Source organism: Pygoscelis adeliae, unplaced genomic scaffold (genome assembly GCF_000699105.1).
Source record: "Pygoscelis adeliae isolate BGI_AS28 unplaced genomic scaffold, ASM69910v1 Scaffold411, whole genome shotgun sequence".
NCBI classification, from domain to species: Eukaryota; Metazoa; Chordata; class Aves; order Sphenisciformes; family Spheniscidae; genus Pygoscelis; species Pygoscelis adeliae.
Window position 1 is genome coordinate 716,042 of NW_008824111.1, and position 21,206 is coordinate 737,247.

Genomic DNA, 21,206 nt, shown 5'->3' on the forward strand with positions numbered 1-21,206 from the left:
TGTGAAGGGTGGAATTTCAGCAGTAGACTGTAACACCAGAACACTGCTCACCCCAAAGCCAATCATAAACCTCCCACTAACTTTATTAGGAGAGGAGCTAAGTCAACAAAGAGCTCTTCTGAGGATATATATTTGCAGTCCTCATGCATGAAAGATTAATCTAAAGATAGTGCTTTAGAAACAATATTTCTCCACAGTATAGAAAATAAATGAAAGTAGTTACGCTGGACAAGAAAGAGCATAGGCTTAATTTCATAGTTTATGGATTACACACAGTTGGGAAAACACTGGCTCGATTCAGGAATTAGTGGCCATATCTCAAATCTCTAAGCCATAATCATTCACTAGCATTGTTCAGAATTTTAAAAGATACTAATGTTTTAGCATTGTTATTGGAAACAGGCATAACGCAATAAGTGGAATCTGTATCTTTTTGGAGGAATGTGAAGATAAGAGGGTTTCTATTTCAATCCGTTTTAGAAACATTAACAAGGGAAAAAATATTCATTCAGGACCATTCACTCACCTGCTTGCCAGCAAGATAAATAACTTCCAATATTGAGCATTACATTAAAGAAACAGTTTGTAACTTAAATTTAGCACTGACAAAGGACAGTGGGGTGCATTTACTTGTCCAATACGTTAGCAAATCTCAAACAGAAGATTTCAGATACAAGATTATTGCATGGGATAATAGCATTTGCATAGACTAGAGCTGCATGAAAGAGGTTTAATTCACAGTGTTTCACAGGTATTGGAAGCGAACTATGCACAGGTTTGCCCAAAGGTTCAAGTTCAGTGAACTTCAGATTTCAATGGGAACGTTCCATAGTTGGAGAGTCCCTGAGCTTGTAAAATAGAGTTGGTATGAAGTCCAGAATAAATACAGCAAGAATGTTGACTGAGGTCTGAGAACACATTTGAATTACAGTAACTTTGATCAAGTTCAAGTCCTCTATGTATTTTTCACAGCTCCAATATACAATAACAGTAATGGAATGTAATATGGGTTAAGAAACCAAAAACCAAAAAGAAAGAAAACAGAACATTAAAATAAAATGTGAGACATCAAGAAAACAAGAAGAAACGAGCCAATTCAAAGCTCTTAAAAAAAAAAAGAAATTTCTAATTGATTAGATGTCTGTATTTTAGAATCAAAAGTATCACACAAACTCATCAACTAATTCTCTGTATAACTATTGTGCCACTCTATTTGCATTAATGTCTTAATACTTTTAAATGCTTTCATTTATACCATAACAGCACATATTTTCTTGCCATTGAGAAAAGACAGCTGTGAAAGTCAACAGACTCAACAGAGGAGCTGTGATATTTGATTGAGTCCTATCAACGTTGTGTTTTGTCATTAAAATAAAGTTTGGAATCTTTAAATCGCCAAGGTTCGCACTGTTACTAAATTTCTCCATACGCTTACATGGCTCCTGCTGGTGTCAAGTGAAAGTAGCTGAAAAGACTTTAAACTGCTTGTGTTTTCTTTGCATATGGATGCAATAGCAAAAGAAGTGCTGCATGAATATTTAGCAAAGTATATGACTATTCTTAGTAACTGCCAATGAGATAAAAAAGAAGAGAGTAGATTGTTTCTGGCTGTGCCCTCTTGGAATCTTTATCAGTCTGTACTTGCTTCTTAGCAAGGACAGACCAAAAACATTTTTGCGGTAACAATAACATACTTGTTTTGATGCAGTAGTTGGACACTTTGCAGCAGGAGCATGTTTTACACAAGAAATTATGTAATATTACTGTTCTATCACAAAGCCTATCACAAATGAAGGAAGTAATCTCTGCCCAGTTTTTAATCCCAAAAGCATGGTGGTTTAGGCTAAACGAGGAGGAGATTTTATACAGCACTCTAACTTTACCCAAGCTACCTGCAGTTATACTGCTCAAGCTGGTTGGCTATGACTGGAAACCCGTTGATGAAAAGATGTAAAGCTGCTGGAAACAATTCAAGGTAAAGCTTGCACATTAAGTCTACGGCAAGCTACAGTAAAGGAAGGCCACAAAACTTAGGTAACAGTTCCACAGACCTTCTTTTTCAATAGATGTCTGATCACTCTTAGGAGAATGGGGTAATAAACATTATGAACTCAACTTAAAATTGGTTAATATGCAAATGACAGCCTGGAATTTGGGCTAAGTAAGCACTTTCACCCACATGTGGGTGGAATCTGCTTTGTTTTTCATTACTTCATAGTTGGAAAATTTTACTTAACGATTAAAATGATACAAGCTTTAAATGGAAGAGTCTGTAAGTTGTTACAGCTAGAAATGCAAGAGAGATGTTGACTTATATGGTCCATTTCATTGCCAAAGATGGCATGATCATCAGGCCTTCATGTTTTAGCTTACTGCAAATTTTATTTTCTATTGTTTATTGCTATTGCTATCCTCCAACTGTTAGATCCCAGGGTCCTAGTAGATGAACTATAGTTCGTTGTAAGTTTTGCTGATTTGGTATGCTGAAGAAGTTAGTGTTCCACTCATAACTGCAGATGTTTTAAGTTCTGCCTTTCTCCCTGGAATGGTTATTATGATCTGAATCTCACATTAAGCAGACATGTATTTAAAAAAAATTTATTACTGCATCTATGTCCTGGACTCACTTTTCGATAAAACAAATTTCAATGTCACAGTATATGAGGTTGCGAAGTAGCATCCTAGAAGTGAGATTGCTAGGATTGATGATGTACCTTTTAAACTTTTTATAAATTAATTTACACAAAAGTAATAAAAAAATTAAAATAACATTTTTTACCTTAAACAACTAAATATCCAATATAATAATGGCATATCTTAGAAAGCACTCCTCAAACATATTCATGAACTTTTTTTTTTACCATGGTTATTTAAAGTTCTGAATCACCTATCCTCAGGAAAGCCCAAGTCTGCTAACTTTCACTACAGGAAACATCCCACAGTACTTTATGTAACCATCCCTGTTAATTTTTTTTTATGTCCTGAACAGCCCTGTACAAACGTAGTGCTACACAACACAGAGCACGCTCCAAATGAATTAACTATTGTATAGGCAGGAATACAGTCAGGGCAGTGATTCAGATGGCGGAGATGTGGAGATTTCATTGGAAATACATTAACACAGGGCAAGCAGCACCTCTGTGATAAGAAGTGGGAGCCTATTTCAAATGCTGGGACAGTCAGAAAGAGACCTGTAAGGCGAGACCATAAGAAAGATAAGAAGAGACAGCAGAGAAAGAGAAAATAAAGACTTTTGGAATACTGCAAATAATCTATGTGGGTTCCTATTGTAAAAAGTAGTGACACAAACTTGTGAGATCTTGAAGATATTCAAAAGAAATGGCTTCAGAGAAAAGAGATGAGAAGGCATTGTTTAAACACCACAGTTCGCAATGGTGGGGGGACTGCTCAGTTTTTCATGGTTTGCTGTGAGTACTGTATGTTATGCTTTGTTGGAAAGGGTGTAAAAACTAATGCTGTGCTGACTGCTGACTCTTGGCCATACAGATAGCAGCTTTCCTGAAAACAACTAAGCATGTGTAAAAGACTGAATAAAACTGTTTATAACTGTATAAAAAATGTTATTGTCCTTAAAACAAAATTGCAAAAACATTGCATTAGCATAAATTACAGAGCCAAACAGGCTTTTGCCTTTTACGTATGTTTTGCAATAGCTCTTTTGGCCACTGTATGAAAAGTATCATACAAATACAGCCTGCAGTTTTTATTTCCAGATGTATGAATTTGCATTTTATCATACTTAAATTCATATAGCTTGTTCAAGCACAGTTTATCAGATGATCCAGATCTCCTCACACCATTCACTCAGTTTAGAGATAACACACGGATGTTATCAGTAATTACTTTGTTTTCTTCCAAATCACTAACAATACATGACACAGTATCTCAAACCCAACTCTGATTTTCTTGAATCTTGTATGTCTAATTCCTCCCCACGTATCAATACAGTCTGCAGTTTATTAACCACTTTTTAATTCATTTAACCTGTGATACATTGGTTGCTTAACCAAAACATCATATGGTATGACGTCAAATGCTTTACAAAAATCTATGCATAAGATATTAAAAATACTATTTTTATCTAACAAATTAAACTACATAAAAAGCTACTTTGGTGAGTTCATTAAGCCAAACTGACTAAGGTTACTTCTTTTTTTATTTCTGAAGTGCTATTAATGTATTAGTTCTGCATAGATTCAACTCTGAATTCATGTCCAATTCTAGTGTGAACACCAGAGATTAGCTTCTAAGATGAATAATAAAGTAGTAAAAAAATGCCTTAGAACAGCTTCAAATTATTTTCAAAACTGGATTCACAAAGCACAAGTTGTTACAACGCATATTTGAGGTATCGGTGTCAACCTTGTAATTAAATGAATGTTTGTAAGCAGTCATAAAAGAGGTCTCACTATCTAAATAGTATAATATTTAGAAGGTGATTCCAAATTACACCAGGAGATTATAATATACAATGAGATGGTCAAACTAAATTCATCAACTTCATATTCTACTGCAGTAGAGGTATAAATGGGAAAAAAAATCTGTTAAATACTTACTTCATCATCACAACTTATAGCACATCTGCCATCGAGAGATGCACACTAGAGATGATATCAAAAATCAATAAAATATTTTCATTTCTCATTTGATAATTACAAAATATGACATTTTAAAAATCCATACAAGCACAATTGTAAAGAAGTTGATATTGATTACATTTTTATCTGACAGCAATTGTTCTAAAAATGACTAGGAAAGTTTTAAATCTGTTCACCAATCCTGTTCTGTTCCTGTCTGCAGAGAAAGGGTGCATTCACACTGTAACAATTTCAACTGTTTTAAACACCATAATCTCCTCCATGCTTTAGAAGCTTGGAGACCATTCGTAGACAAGAATACATGATTTTCCAGCAGGGGTGGGGTAGGACCTGCATTTTAGGGGTTATTTTCTGAAACAGTACAGTTACAATCTATTCTCAAAATAGGGATGGCATCTCCTAATCTTTAGAAAGTACATGATTATCCTCTTCGATGAGTACAAATTCTATATCCTGAACATTTTAGGTATAGTTTATTAAAGACTATGAATGCCAACCATGATTCAATAATCTAGTTAATCTACGTGATACTTCAGTTACTGGATGTTAGAAGATAGAATCATAGAATCATTAAGGTTGGAAAAGACCTCTAAGATCATCGAGTCCAACCGTCAACCCAACACCACCATGCCCACTAAACCATGTCCCTAGGTGCCTCATCTACACGTCTTTTAAATACCTCCAGGGATGGTGACTCAACCACTTCCCTGGGCAGCCTGTTCCAATGTTTAACCACTCCTTCAGTAAAGAAATTTTTCCTCATGTCCAAAGATAGGTCCTAAGTAAGTGAGAAGGCATAATTCTGCTATCCCTGAAAACGAATAAATATCACAGTTTTGTTTACTGTTTCCACTTTTTCTGAGGGAGAAAATCAATGTGTGTCAGGCCAACAAAGTAACTCCTTATGTATAGGGGCCTAAAATTAATAATCTTTCTGCTTGCTTCCATAAATATGGGAACAAGCAACTGTTTTTGACCACTGGATTCTCTTTTTTGTAATGATGAACTGGAATGTAAATCAGAAGAGCTAGCCACTATATATTCCAGGTACATTGTTTCTTTACAATAGTTTTGCTTGTGACAAAAAAATTGCAGATCATCATCTGCACAGTCAGAAAGCTGTTATGGATTCAATGACAAAGAAAACGTCAATTTAAAATATACCTGTCTGCTTGCAGTCCAAAATTTCCGCTGGAAGAATTCAAGTTTCATCTGGATACCTACAGCTGGGAAAGACATAAATAAAAAAAAATAAATAAAATAAAACCAGTGTGTTTAATTCCTTCAAAATGATTATTTAAAATTAGTCAGAAGGAAAAACAGTCTTATAATAAAAAGGGAAAGTGAGCCCTAAAATAAAAAAACAACTAATTAAATTGAAGCGACCACACAGTCATATTTTAAACCATTTACAGTTTGTTTAAACATGAAGGCATTGTTAATATAACGCGAAGAATACACAAGCCAAACCATTCAAATTGCATATGTCCCCATAACACAAAAGAACCACAAGCTGAACATATTTATTTTCACATCTATCTCAAATTTACATTTTACTGATACCAATGTAACAGCTGTAGGAACACACTATGTGTTTTGTGCTGAAACACATGAAGATGTGCTGAAACAACATGAAAATGTTGGTTAACATTTCAAGTGATCATTTGGTTTTGGGTAATTTAATCCATGAATTATCACTGGAACACAAGAAGCCTTTTTCAAACATTAAAAACTTCTTTAAAAATTTGAAATTAAGAGCGTTATGTGAAATTCTGTTAAATGAAAGTATCTGACAAGCATTATGGGTTTTCAAATTTCAAAAAAAAGGATACTAATGATAATAGCTTGTAATTTTTTTAATAATGATTCAAGATACTACTGGTTTAAATTATATATTTCTCATAACCTCAGGTGGGATTATGTTTTTCCTACTATCAGTGAACCTTTCAGCCTCATCTGATGTTCCTATCAGACCTAGAACTACATTCTTTCTATTGAACAACAACATAATGCACTGTGGTTTGCATAAGCTCCAAAGGCAGTTGATTCTTCTGGTCTCACCTGCCTAAACTAAGAGAATGGTAACTTATCCATCTACGCGTGCTGAAAATTTCTGAATTAGCTTCCTTTTATTTAAAAGAACTTGATATGATGAAGAATATGGCAGGGAGACAGGGATAGAGGGGCTAAAGACATCTGCTTTGTTTGCTTTTACCAGCTATTGCTGCATCCCTGCACCGTCATCTTTTATGCTTTCACTCATTCACAGAGCACACCTTGTGCTAGGCTTTTCTGCAAAAGCGTTTCAGTGCTGGCCCTGTACCAAGTGATATTCTAGTTGTTCAGTACAATTTATCAACAGGTTCTGGTTCAATGCCCTACAGCTCTTTCATGTCAGCTTAGAGGATACATAATTGCTAGGGTAAAAAGAATGAACTGGGCCCTAATGACTAATCTATAACCTTAGTATACTATTTTCTTCACAAAAGCTACAGTTCTGAAAGCCTTGAAAGTCTGAAGACCTAACTCCTAGCAAATTCATTGCTACTATATTTTGTTTAAAAACAAACAAAACTCCAAAAAATTTTTGGAAAATTGAAGAAAATTTCATTTATACGTTCCTCCTCCACTTTCCACAGCAGGGATCATTTGAAAACATATTTACATTTCGATTATTGGTACTTGCTTTTGCAAAGGCACACATGCTGATGTCATGCATATATTTTATTTTGTGTTAGCAGGTAGGAAAAAGTATGTGAAATGAAATCTGTAATGAACTGATACAATGGGATGTGAAATTACATAAGGTGTTTTCTTATTATAGCAGGTTATGAATAGTTTTCTGCTATCTGCAACTCGGACATTTTTGCTTAAGACAGTAAGTAGAGAAATCCAGTTCGCCTTTCGAATAATCTCCAGAGGAGACTCTCTCCAGCTACGTTTTATTATCTAGTAACTTATTTTACAGTCAATGAGAAGATGCTATCTGACAGCCATGCAGCACATGTTTTCTTCATCTGTTTTTTGCCTTTAGGTTCATTCCTAGCATGCAGGTGATCTGCACATCCTACACGCTTTTTCTGAAATGGAGGCAAAACACACGCATTTTCAGGAACTTTCCACAAGGAAATCATATTGCTCCTGGATGCTATATCAGTATTTGAAATTTCAATCTCATACTACATTTCTACCAATCCAGAATTAATGTAAAACCATTTAGATCAGTAAAAGTCATCTTGATTTCAGCAAGCAAAGTTTATGCCTTGTTTTCTGCATGTGAACATTCCTGTTGAATTCCCTGAATCAAGCCACATGATCAGCATTAGATACACAGATAGGTACCTTACTGAATCAAGGCCTAGATTTGACTCTAACAGTCTAAGACTCCAACCTGCAAAGAATGTAATCTTTTGCAGACTTCAGGTGGAATCAATAGCTTTCTGATCATGGAGGATGAGAGTTCTTTCCTGAAAGATAGAGAAAGAACAAGCTTTCCGAGCAATAAAACATGATATCTAAGGGAAACTGAAGTGAGAAATGGTTGTCTTTACTCTGCATTGGAAAAATGTAAATTCTTAAATATGTGTTGCGAATCCTTAAACGTTTCTGAGCTCTCAGTTTAAAGGTAACCTGACAGGACCTAGTGGAGGCAACCTCACTTCTCAGCTGGGTCATAGCTGTAAGCCAGGAGGCATTTTTCTCTGGGGAACAAAAGAATTAAGGTACGTAGACCCATGGAGCTGCTACTTCTGGCTAATCTGTTTTGAATAGCTGAGTTCCTGAAAAAATGGATTTTCAAAAGTGTTTAGATTTTTAAAGATGCAGATTTTCAGAAGTGTTGATGCAGAGTTGCTATTAACTCCTACTGATTTCTATGGTTCCATAACCAAGCAGGTTCCTAATCTGTTTAACTATTTCTATAAACGCTCCAAATTCTTGTCTCCACCTCTGGACTCTCAGGTGCCATACAAATTCTGTTCCTCACTCATTCATAAACGCTAACAAATTCAACAACCTATATTTACTAAATAACCTCTCAACAAAGAATCTCAAAATACTCACTAAACGTGGTTAAGTCTTAATATTCTTATTTTACTGCTAGAAAAATGATGCCTAAAGGAAATTAATACCAGAGTTCACACAACAATCTGATACAGACAGTCACAATAGCGGGGCTTAGAATAAAACACAGATCTGCGCTCTCCAAAGAGATAACAAGTAAATCAGTAAAACAGAGCGCTTGTTCTATCAGTTAGAAATACTGCTGCTCTTAACAGGCACAGATGAGCAGACTGAGGTTAGATATTGTTTATTTAAGGTCCTGATAAGGTCGACCCTTCGGAGCTTGCACTCTTATTAGAGACATTACCACCCAGAGCAGAGAAGCAGTTGCCAAAATTGAGAAAATTATCAAGTTCATTATCCTGATGATGGAAAAGAACAGAGTTGTTACCAAACATCAGTTTAAGGTTTAAACTTGTACGAAACATCCATTAAGCTTTAAAGGATGAAGACAAAGATATATTCCACTACGTTTATGGAAGTTCATCCGTTTGTGCTTATATATCCAACACATATAGCATCTATCCAAGACCTATAGTATATCTAAACTGCAAAATACCAGTACAGATTGATAACAGTGATATTAGAATACAAAATATTCCATTACATGTCAGTGATAAGTCTCCATAATTTAGAGATTATTTGATCTGCCATGGCTGACCTGTTTAAAATATCTGGCAAAGTAACTTTTGATTAAATGCCATTTTTGTTATTGTAAACTATTAATGAAAGTGTAATAAACATTAAGGAACAATTAAAACTATTGTTCTCCCACAATGAAGTTGTATGTATATACAAATTTGAGCAGGACGTTGGACTAGATGACCTCAGGAGATCTCTTCCAATCCAAATTATCTTACGATTCTAAGATTTAAGTGTAAATGTTTTGTAGAGAAGTGCTAAATATATAGCCTAGAATCTTCCTTAAATAAAAAGAAAGTGAATATGTAGTGAAGGTTTTCTAGTGTCCAGTATAAATTACTTACCATATGAGAGAGAATCTGAAACAGTAACAAGATAATTATGACAAAGATCATCTGTAAAAGATTCCATGTGCATGTTTTAATGAGTTGCACAATGGAATGCTCTAGTATAAAGACAATTGAAATACTGGGACTAATTTCTATGAAACGTAGAGCATCCCTCTTCATGAAGATGAGAGGAGGCAGGCAGCTGCTGTTTTGTTTCCATAGTATTAGCTCTATGAAATTTGATACTTTCTTGGACAGACTGTGAGGGGAAATAAAGGATAGTGAGAAATACTGGGCCTGCTCCCACTTGAGCAGATTCCCATGATTTCAGCAGTAGTGTAGCTTGTGTAGAAACTGCCCAGGCATTATCAATTTAGTTACTGTCTTCCTTACTTTTCAAAAAAGATTCAGTTTATTTCTCTACTTAACCGTTAAAAGAGCTGTATCACTAATCTCTGAGGTACAATACCATTGAAGAAGGTAAAACAGAAATGCATCTTAAACTTAGTCTACTCTGGTCAAGGTAATACAATGTTATAATGGCAACATTTTAAGTATACACACAACAGATTACATATTTCCCTTGTGAAATATTTCCTCAATTAGAGTTTTGTAATCCTTTTACTTGTTAGTAAATAATGAAGTGCTACATGATGGTTGGACTTTATGATCTTAAGTGTCTTTTCCAGCCTAAATGATTCTATGATCTGTACCTATGTTGCAGGATAGGAGAAGAAAACACAGCTCCCATAAACATGGTATGGTGGAAGCAGCAATAGACATTTTCTTTGAAGAGGTATATCTTAATGTGAGATTTGAATCTCACCATTTTAGTTTCTTTACATTTTGTTCCTTGCACAATTCCACATAGGAACTTCCCTGTCACTGAATGAGTAAATTCTAAATATTCTATATTCTATGTAATATATAATAAAGGACAATTATGAATGTTTCCTACAATTCAGCTAATAATTATTTGAATGCCTCTACATTCAATAGAATTGACAGTGTTAGTGTATGTGAAAATAATTTTATTTTCAACCCTGAGGTGATACTAAAGCATTTTTGCAGGCTTTTTTTTCCCCGGAGCTTTTCATTACCCTGAGCTTTTCAAGAACATTGTAACTAACAGGATATTTTTTGGTCAGGGCATTTAATGCCTTAAGAACTCTTCAAATATACTTCAAAAGATTTTAGAGCCAATACATTCTTCTGAACAATCCCTAGTCCTTCAGCATTTCAGAACTTCAGAATGAAATATCTGTGCTCCAAGCTACTTTATCTTTAAATCTATGTTTTACAAACTGGCTACATGTGGGGGAAAAGGGAAACTTCAGAATTATCTCTCCCATGTCACCAATTCCTTGTTTAGCCTCCTGGGTGTAAGAGCTACCACAGAGGTTAGAGGAAAAAAAAGTGTAATTGCACTGAAATTTTTCTAAATATTATCCAGATAATGCCCTCATTTTTAATTAAAAAACAACAAAACTAAACAACAACAAAACAACAAACACTATAATTTATCTTTACATGGAATATACATTTTAAAGTATATTATAAAGTATTCTTAATCATTTGTAGGCTTGGTTCAATCAAAATGGCCAAGATATACAAATAATTTTTCTTCAGCCAGGAAAAAAATGAGTGAAGATGAGGAGAAAAGGTTTTGTCTTCACTCTGCCTTTCCTTTGTAATGTCACTGGGAAGGGTGGGATGGAGCTAGAGGTATACAGGAGATCAACTAATGTGAGCTGACAGAGGGGTATTAAGGCTCCTTCTCCATGTAACACAAAATGTGTCACTTCAAATTAATACTGCAAATCCAATTTTGTTGTTTCAATCATATTAGCAAATTTACTTAGGTGATTCCAATAAATACCTTTAATGCTGCCTATGGAAAACAGTTATTAACTCCCTGAGATTTCTTTCCTTTGTTTAATAAAGTGGCTGCTATTCTGTAGTGCGTACCCTATGAAATAACAGATCATTAAGAATTACAAAGTTAAATTCTTGTCCCAGTGATAATTATTGTTAAATAAGTAATTTCCTTATGCATTGATTCCATGGCTGAGGGTAATATTTCACTCTTTTAGTGGGATGCTTTGAGGATAGAAGTATTGGGAAGTGCTCAACCACTGCAGAGCTCAGGGCTGCTTAGTATCATGGCAAACATGAAGGAAAACAAGTAACTACTCAAAATAAATCAGGATTGCTTGTGTTCATTTCAAGATCTCCATGGTTAAGCAAATAGACAGAAAGATAAGGAAAGCCTTCCTCAACAAATTACTTCTGTGCACAGAATTACAAAAGCTCTTAGGCTCTAAGTAAAAAGAATCATCTCTCACTTAAAATAGGAGAGGAAAATAGATTAGACTGATTTAAGGCAAGAGAGGAGCTGAATCTCCCTATAAACCTGGCAGAGGGATTCCAAATACATAATTAAAGAAAAAGTAGTAAAAGCTAAAAGGATGTTCATTCTGTGAAATATCTATAGAACTTTACACTATACAAAAGCACTAGATCAGCAGGGTTAGAAAGATACCTTAAGGTCTCCATTCCCTTTTGCCACAGAATACAGTATAGACTAAGATTCTTTCTCGTACATAAAAGACGCTCAACATTTTGAGGACATTTGGGCCTCCTATTTCTGATGGAATTATCTTAAATGAGCTTTAACTTGGCTTCAAAATAAGAAATCTTGGAGACAGATTTGTAGCAGGATTATTTTTTTAATCTGTATCGCCTTTATGTATTAAGCTTAGACTCCTTAAGATTCCCTTCTTTCTGCCTATTCATATTACCTCTTATTACTATCTTTTAAAATATCTAATAACTAAATGTGAAATATTCCAGAACACCTTTAACTACTTAAAAAAAGTTGATTGCACTTCTTTTGTTTATACTCTAAATCTGTTTCAGTTCAAAATCTGTCTTCAGTTTTTAGCTCAGCCAAAGAATGAGACACTGAATATCACACCCCAATGCATAATATTGAGAAATAAACGCCACAACTGCCAAAAAGTACCTCTAGTACAGATTAATGGAAGACTCCCACCACCGAAGACGATGCCCGTAAAAATACTTATAAAACATGTGTTATGTACTGTAATTAAAAACCAAATGTACAGATATTTTTCCCCCCTCAATTCCAAGATGTCTTAGCTAATAAACTAGAGGTATTCCAACAGGCACTCTCTTACAGTAATATAGTTATGCTCCAGTATCATCCAACATAGCTATATTCCCAGTGATAGTCATTCTTTCATCACATGCAGGGTATGTAAAAAATATGAACGAGCATTCATCAAATGTGCACTTCCCAGACTGCTTCTAATCCCAGTTTCAGTTTACTTGCACAGCAAAATGCAGTTTCACCCTTCCAAACTTCACACTTCATTCAGTTTCCTTCTTGATCGCAGGGATCTTTTCCATTCTACCCATACCTTCCTCTTCTCACCCTAGCCCATTTTCTTCAGTTTCTCTCTTCAAACAGAAGATCCCCAGAATTTTCTTTTAACATGAAAAAATATTAGTTTTATTATCCAGAATGTCTGAACCTGATTCAGACACCCAAGACAAAAAATTTCAGCCTAACAGTTTAAGACTGGCTATTTTTTAATATACTGAAAACATGAGTTTATAATTGGAAGCGTTGGGCAACCTCAATACTTGGTGGTGATACTAGCCATCTTCATAATGAACTGTTATAGGTAGCCTGTGATAAAAGAGTAAAAATGACAAAAAGCTGGGCTAAACTATCGAGTAGTTGTGCACTTTCTTCTGTTTTACTTATAATAAAGTATAGTTCCTACCCCAGCAAAAATAAAATATCAGTTATGTGTTTGGATAAGATACTACTATTATTCACAAACTGTCCTCTGCAATGTGTTTTGTTGGTTGGTTTTTTTAATATTTTATTATTTAACTCAGTGAAGATTTCTAATGTTCTTTACAACTTTTCTTGTAGCTTCTCTGACATGAAACCTTCTTGCCCAACCCCACAATGCGTCTATTGCATATTTAGGTATCCTTAAATTATTTTAGTATTTTACAATTCTTTTAATATTAAATCCATTTGAAATCCATGTAAATGTGCACCTACCTTTTCCACTTAAATTTGAGCTACTGTGCTTCATTAACATTTACAGACTGATTTTTCCAAAAACAAGTCTTTTACTAACCTAGATACAATGTAAATTACAAAAAATCTCAAAGTGCAAATTATCACATAGTTTTGGATTCTAAACAATATTCAGGAAAAAAATCCTGTATTATTACTGGTATCTTACCTTTATCTTTTTATCATCAAATAAGTAGAATGACATACATAAACATTTGTAAGTCCTATATAATTATTAGTTTGTTATGGGAGACAGTTTTCATGTCGTAATATGTCATAAGATTTTAGCAACACAAAGAATACTTCCTTCATCAGAGCTATTGGGATGCAACATGTAAACGAGTGAATTCTTCTTAAATGAACAATGGAAAGTTGAAGTTCTGCCTCTTTACTCATGGACCTCAAACCTGCTATTTTCTTCCAGAAGCTTTTTAGAATTAGTGGTGGAAGAAGTTGTCTGGATGGAAACTCCCAAGATACAGGGAAGGCAGTGGCAGCTGGGATTTCCTGGAGGCCAAGCTCAAGCAGAAAGGGAGGAGATATTGGGAACTTGATGTGAGGCCAAGCTGAAAGGGGAGCAGGATGATGATTGCTGTGAGGCCGAAGTTCATCCAAACTCAAATCACCAGGGAAAGCTGAAGGGCTTGGTTTGCAGCCAACCCCTGACAAACTGAACTGCGGAGGGCAGTCTGTGAACATCATCATAAACCAGACTCCCTTTGACTCCCTGACACATATCTTCCTTCTGGAGGACTAATGAAGTAGCAGCAGGAGCAGGAGGAAACACAAAAAGGATATAAATTGAGTGAAAACATTAAAAAATATAGATGCTGTTGACTGAAAGTCCATTGCCCTTTCAGGAGGCTTCACTGAGGAGCTTGGAGGGAAACAGGTTATCTGTAAATTATCATTCGGACAGTTACGCTGTATTTCAAACTTTACAAGATAGTAGCTGATGTGCTGCCAACACTCTAACAAAGGGCTCCCACAGAAATCTACTCATTTACCCTGCGATAAACTTTGTGTACCAGAAGCACAGCTCAAGGGAGCTACTTGGGAATCCATTTGTAATTTAAAAAAAAACCCACAAAAAACCAAGAAAAAAAACCCTTCCAATAAGCCTGGAGGGAGGTAACCACTTGGCATGCAAAATTACACTAAGTGCACTTTGCTGGAAAGATATATACCTTGTTCCTGAGAAATACAAGGAGTACATTGATAGTATAAAATAGTGGTTTAGACTGCATGATTTGAAGAGGGTGAGGCAGGGCACAGTTAAGCCCTGTCTGGTGTCTGGAGTATCCTCCCTGTGACTTTTAGAAAATACCTGACACCTACTGACACCTGGTTCATTCCATTATGAAAGAAAGACAGAAGCACAGAAAGACAGAAAACAGTGGGTTGGGTAGTATTATTAGAGTCTCAGGAATATTTCAGTAGCATGCAGAGAGAAGGCAAGCGCCATCATAAAAAGACCTGTGCTGGTGGCAGAATTTTTATAGGGAGTTCCTGTGAGCCTTCAGCTTTCTTCCAACATCCCCCTGCATGGCCACTAGTCTGACAAATATTTCTGAATTCTGATGGTACAGGAAGCACGTGAAGACTGAAATCTGACCACAGTAACACTAAAATAATGAAGCGGTGATGGTATTTTAATAACTCCCTAACCATTTTTTAGTTTTATAGGTTTCTTGCTCATTTTTTGGCAATATTCAAGTACATCCCATGACTGAAACAAAAAATAAGAACAGTATATATTTGTAAGCACGTTTATAAATCTTAAGGGAGAATCCATGACTTGTCAAGTTCTCAAAAAAAGCTTCACTTCTTACAGCTGAGGTCCTAGTTTAGAGTAGCTTAGCCAGTATACCCTTCATATCTCGGCCAAAAGGCAAGATTTGCAAGTTTGCAATTAATGAACCCTAAGAGGCTCAAAGTTCAGACAAACATGCAGAAATTAGGATACTTATCTGAACTCTTGGAGACAGTGACCAGATTCTCTTAGGAGATGTCAGGCTTTCCGCTTCCACTTATAACTAAAATACAACACGTTCAAACCTTGATAGTATTTTCTTTTTTTCAGACTTGATCCTGGCTACTGTCTAATCATGTTGACAAAAAAAGTCGTATCTACATATCTCAGCATTGTGAGAAAGGCTGATTTCAGAAATGGGCAAAGCTTCTATTGCTCTTATTTCCAAGGAAATTTATCCCTCCCAAACCGAAATCCTATCATAGCAGAATGGCTACAAGTTGTCCTACTGCCAGGCACAGAATACTTTGGATGACACAATAAAGATAAATGTTATGGCATGCACTGCAAAAGGAACTCATGAGGTCTCTGTCCAGTTTTTCCCATGTCAGTTCAATGCCTTCTATCCTACCATTGACCTAGAAGCCAAGACATGGAGATCCTACTGCTACCAGTCTTAGCACTGAGGGAAAAGACAGAGAATTCAACTCTTCCCGCCTCCAGAACACACTGACTACCAACTGCATGTTCTATCCAGTTATCATCGTGGGTATTTGCATGCATACAAGGTCTGTGAATATATGAAATCTCACTAGTGAAACCAGACTTAGGACACCGAGTGAGAAAACACCAACATTTTATCAAACCATTTATCATCTGGAAATAAGTCTTGGATCTCTTATTGACTGAGGTATAATAATAGTGGCATTGTCTACAAACTGTTTGTGCTATACTGTGATTAGCAAATTACTGTGAATTACTAAAAATATGAGTAACATTATTTGAAGTCAAATAATACATCAGAAATACCTCATTACAAATACAACTCTCCAGCCTTTCAATGCCATACCTATTGGATGTTTTATAAGTTGTCGTGGTTTAACAATATTTACTGTAATGTTCCACAGTAGTTTTCACGTTCTTATTTTTCTAAGATCACTACTTTATTTAACCATGTTTTTGCTGTTTAACCACATGGTGGTAATCTATAGTTTTAGAAAGGTACAAAAAACTGTATGTGCCCAAAAGACTCAGGGCGCACTTTTTTATGTGTTTGAAATAGATTTGAGTAGTTTCATAGTAGTTGCAAATACAAAGAAAATAGTGCTGGTGGATTTGCAACCCTCCTGATTTATGTTTGTATCTTTTACTGAACAATTTTAAAAGACAGTAATAGCAAAAGATAGACATTATACTTTTCCATGAACAGTATTAGCAGCAAAAGCAGCTTTGTTTGCCTGTTTTTCCATTTTTGGATCAAAAATGCATTTTTATTGACACTCTGTGTAGAAAAGAACACAGCTGCCTATTTGCTCAACAAAAATAAGAGCTAGTATTTGAGCTATAAACTAGCATTCTTGGAATATCCTGAACTAGAGATTTAAACCGTGTCAGGAATGGAAAGTAATCTTAGATTAATAACACTGAAAGATTTTCCAGTATACTGAAATAAAACTTTTCTTCTTTTTCATATTCTCCTACTTTGTATGTGTAAAAGAAAAGAAATACCATCTTTCAAGATGTATTCAGTATATTACATATAAACATCTCACCTGAAAGTTTATTCAGTTTCTAAAACCATGGATTAACATTGGCCATACATAATCTGAACATTTTCACATTTACTTAACTTTATTTCATGAGAACATTTTATTGCCACCATTTTGAAACCCTGTCAGGAAATGTTAATTATACCTCTTAGGAATAAACTATATTGGGGAAAATAATTTATCTTTTGCTTTATCTAACCTGAAGAAGTTCAAGTGTGTGAACTGGAAAACAGCTAATGTGCATCCAACAGGTCAGGCATTGAGGGACAGAATGACAGCTTTCTATCTTACTTGTCTACTTACCACATTTCAGGAAAAATAACAAATTAACATCTTCCGAATTGCTACATAAGCCTACATACTCTTCAGCAGAAATGTTTGCTTAGATCTGATCTTGTGAATATTCATGAATTGAGAGATCTTCATATTGCTGAAAATTAGCCAAGAGCTTATTTGCTTCATTAGTCAAAGTTGAAATGACCTCCCTAAATACCGCCACAAAATACAAAGAACAATCTATTGACTAATTTATGGCCAAATACATAATTAATAAATGTTTTCAATGGATACTCCAAGAAAACAACAAAGAAAGAAGGCTTTTTAAAAATGCTGAGACTGATAAAATTAAAAGGCACTGACAGATTTTTAAAATTTCTTAATAAAATGTCATCATTGCCTGAGATCTGTGTGCCAAGTTATGATCATAAGTGAACTTCTCTGGGTGAGTTATTAACTTCTGGAAACAGTGCAAGTGCTGACATGACTTCCACAATAGAAGTACAAATGTACTATACTTACATCACATAAACCTTTATCCAGATGCTTCAACAAGTAGTATATTACAATTTATATCCTAATGATTAGTAGGATTTAGCTGTCAATATAGCAGTAAAGCATATTTTAGAAATATAAATTAATATTTTTTGAGGGAAATCAATATCATGGATACCAGCTGTAATCCTCTTTAATGGAATAGCTTTGAAATAAATCAGGAAGGCTTGCTGAAAGGTAGCTGTCTTTGATATTCCATTAAATTAAAGATTTATCATACTAAATAGCTTCTATTTCTACTAAGTTGCAAGATAGGTGCAAATCCAGCTGCGGCTTCTGCCTGAAAGGTGTTGAGCACTGCTAGTGCTCATTGAAGTCTGCAAGAGTTAAGGGATGCCCAATATGATAAGAACACTTAGCACCTTCCAGAATGGAGCTCTGGAGAATGCAAAAAGTCCTCAAATCTCCACTCAAAAAAAGGACTTTTGGCAAGAATTTTCAGAAATTATGTTGTCATATAAAGGCAAACCTATCACTGACTTACAAAGAAAGTTAGCCTTCCAAAGGCCAGATTTTTATAGCTGTTAAGGCATATACCAAAGGTAGACTGATACTGATGGGATTTCCAGAAGCACTTATTTCACACTGCAATTGGTAAACATTAGGTTGTTATTCTGAAGTCTCTAGTGTATTCCTAGACATCAAAATACTTTGAAATACTTTCCAAAATGTAGACATTTCTAAATGACAGATGTTCTCTTGGAAATGTTGCTATAACACGTTTTATAAAACATAGTTAATTTTCTAATAGGGTCAATTCAATCAACTCTGCATTTTACTGCTATTTTACAAGCAAGGGTGCCAGAATCTTTTTCAGAATTAATAAATCTTCTCAGCATGTCTATAAGGGAAGCAAAGATTATCTTCTCCAGTCTTTCAGAGTACAGAGCTGATATGCCCTACCCTAAGGGAAAAGCCCTTCTCCCCTTCATTAAAAAAAGGGAAATCAAACACACACATTAGAGATGCAGTAAGCTATAACCAACTTCAATAAAGTATATTTAAACAGACTTATTTTAAATTCTGATCTTGATTTTTGTATTAAAAATGGTACAACTGACCATAGAAGGAAAAAGAGGAGGCTCCCACACAAATTTCCCTGCTTTATTCCCTGCTTTTACATACAGTTAGAAAGCATCTGTAAGGATAGAAGACTATGACTTCTGCATGTGTAGAGATACTTTTATACTGTGCTGACTTCATACCTAAGACTCTTTTTCGTTTAATTCAATCAGGTTAGATTGTGGTTCTGATTATGATCATATCCACAAATCAGCATTTTAACCGAGTTTCCATGGAAACACTATATGCCCCTGTTTTCTTTTTAGACAAGGCTATGCCTGTTTAACAAGTTTGCTGAGGACAACATGTTTTGTTTAAGTTACATTAACTGGAGCCAATACTTCCTAATTACATTACCAGAAGAAACATTTACAACAGTACTTTTACCATGGGAAACCCTCCATTGTTCAGCCCATCTTAATCTCTGAAAAACAGGAAACATCAGCATTGCCATTGCTTAAAATGTGTCAACTTGTCTTATATCTATAAAATAATCTCTTTTATTAAATGACAACATTGGTCTTGTTTTACAATCTTCATATATAAGGACATTATCCCATGGCATCTGGATTTCTGTGAAACTTCCATCAGAGAACATCTGCCTATGAAGACAGGGTGGTCCAGTGGCTAAAGCACTGAACTGGAGTTGGAAGGCTTAGGGTCTGTTCCTTGCTCTGGTGTTTACCTGTTGTGCAACCGTGATCAAATCACCTTACTTTTCTGTGCTCCACTTCCCCATTTGTGAAACAGGAGGAAGGATACTTCACATTCTGTGAAAAGTGATTTGAATTTTATGAATGAAAGCAATAATAGTTAAGTATTCTTACAATCATATGTTATAGATTAGGGTGCAATCCAGAAACAAGCATGCCAACTTGCATGAAGCAATCTTGGGTGAGAAAAACATGGCAGGATTCGATCTTTAAAACTAAGACAGAATAGGAAACCTTTTTGTTTTGCTGTAATGCCTTCTTTTTATCCAGAAGCAAAGGCCACTCTTCCAAAAATACCGGACCTACTGCTTTATAAAAAGTTAGAAAATAAGAATCTTTTCAAAGCATATCCTCATCAATTTTTAGTCTACAACTACAAATAGCAGAAATAGCCTGGAGCTTTTTTTTATCTCCCAAATAGTGTACTTTCTAAAATCACATGGTGGGTGTATACTAACTCTAATAGAAGGTGATCACAAACAAAAGAGGGTGGTTTCTTTTTTGTGGTTCAGAGAAAAGCTTGAAAGTCTGAATCCTAAAAGTCTAAAAAAAAAAGAGACAACACAACAATTACTTTTTTCCCAGAACTTTATGACTTTAAGTTCCAATTTACAGATTTTACACCTTTTCTCACAACACTGGTAGAAATGTACTAGAATTAGGTACTTTTTTGCCTCAGTCTTCACCAGCAGGTGCTCAAGCCTCACTGCCCAAGCTGCAGAAGGCAAAGGCGGGGACTGGGAGAATTAAGAGCTGCCCACTGTGGGAGAACATCAGGTTCGAGACCATCTAAGGCACCTGAAGGTGCACAAGTCCATGGGACCCGATGAGATCCATCTGTGGGTCCTGAAGGAACTGGCGGATGAAGTTGCTAAGCCACTATCCGTCGTATTTGAGAAGTCATGGCAGTCTGGTGAGGTTCCCACTGACTGGAAAAGGGGAAACATAACCCCCATTTTTGAACAGGGAGAAAAGGAAGACCCGGGGAACCCGGGGAACTGCAGGCCAGTCAGTCTCACCTCTGTGCCTGGCAAGATCATGCAACAGATCCTCCTGGAAGCTATGCTAAGGCACATGGAGGACAGGGAGGTGATTCGAGACAGCCAGCGTGGCTTCACCAAGGGCAAGTCCTGCCTGACTAACCTAGTGGCCTTCTAGGATGGAGCAACTACATCAGTGGACACGGGAAGGGCTACAGATGTCATCTATCTGGACCTCTGTAAGGCCTTTGACACGGTCCCCCACAACATCCCTCTCTCTCAACTGGAGAGGTATGGATTTGATGGGTGGACTGTCTGGTGAGTGA

General features: G+C 35.7%; 1 protein-coding gene across 1 annotated transcript in view; it reads right to left on the reverse strand.

The window, feature by feature from the left end:
- The window catches only part of CACNA2D3 (calcium channel, voltage-dependent, alpha 2/delta subunit 3), a 481,287-nt gene that overhangs the window by 42,286 nt on the left and 417,795 nt on the right, over nt 1-21,206 (reverse strand). Inside the window, exons 29-30 of the mRNA XM_009334218.1 lie at nt 5,784-5,845; nt 4,578-4,622 (exon numbers count right to left, since the gene is read on the reverse strand). Of these exons, the coding sequence (XP_009332493.1) occupies nt 4,578-4,622; nt 5,784-5,845 (107 nt within the window). The remainder of the gene's footprint in view (nt 1-4,577; nt 4,623-5,783; nt 5,846-21,206) is intronic.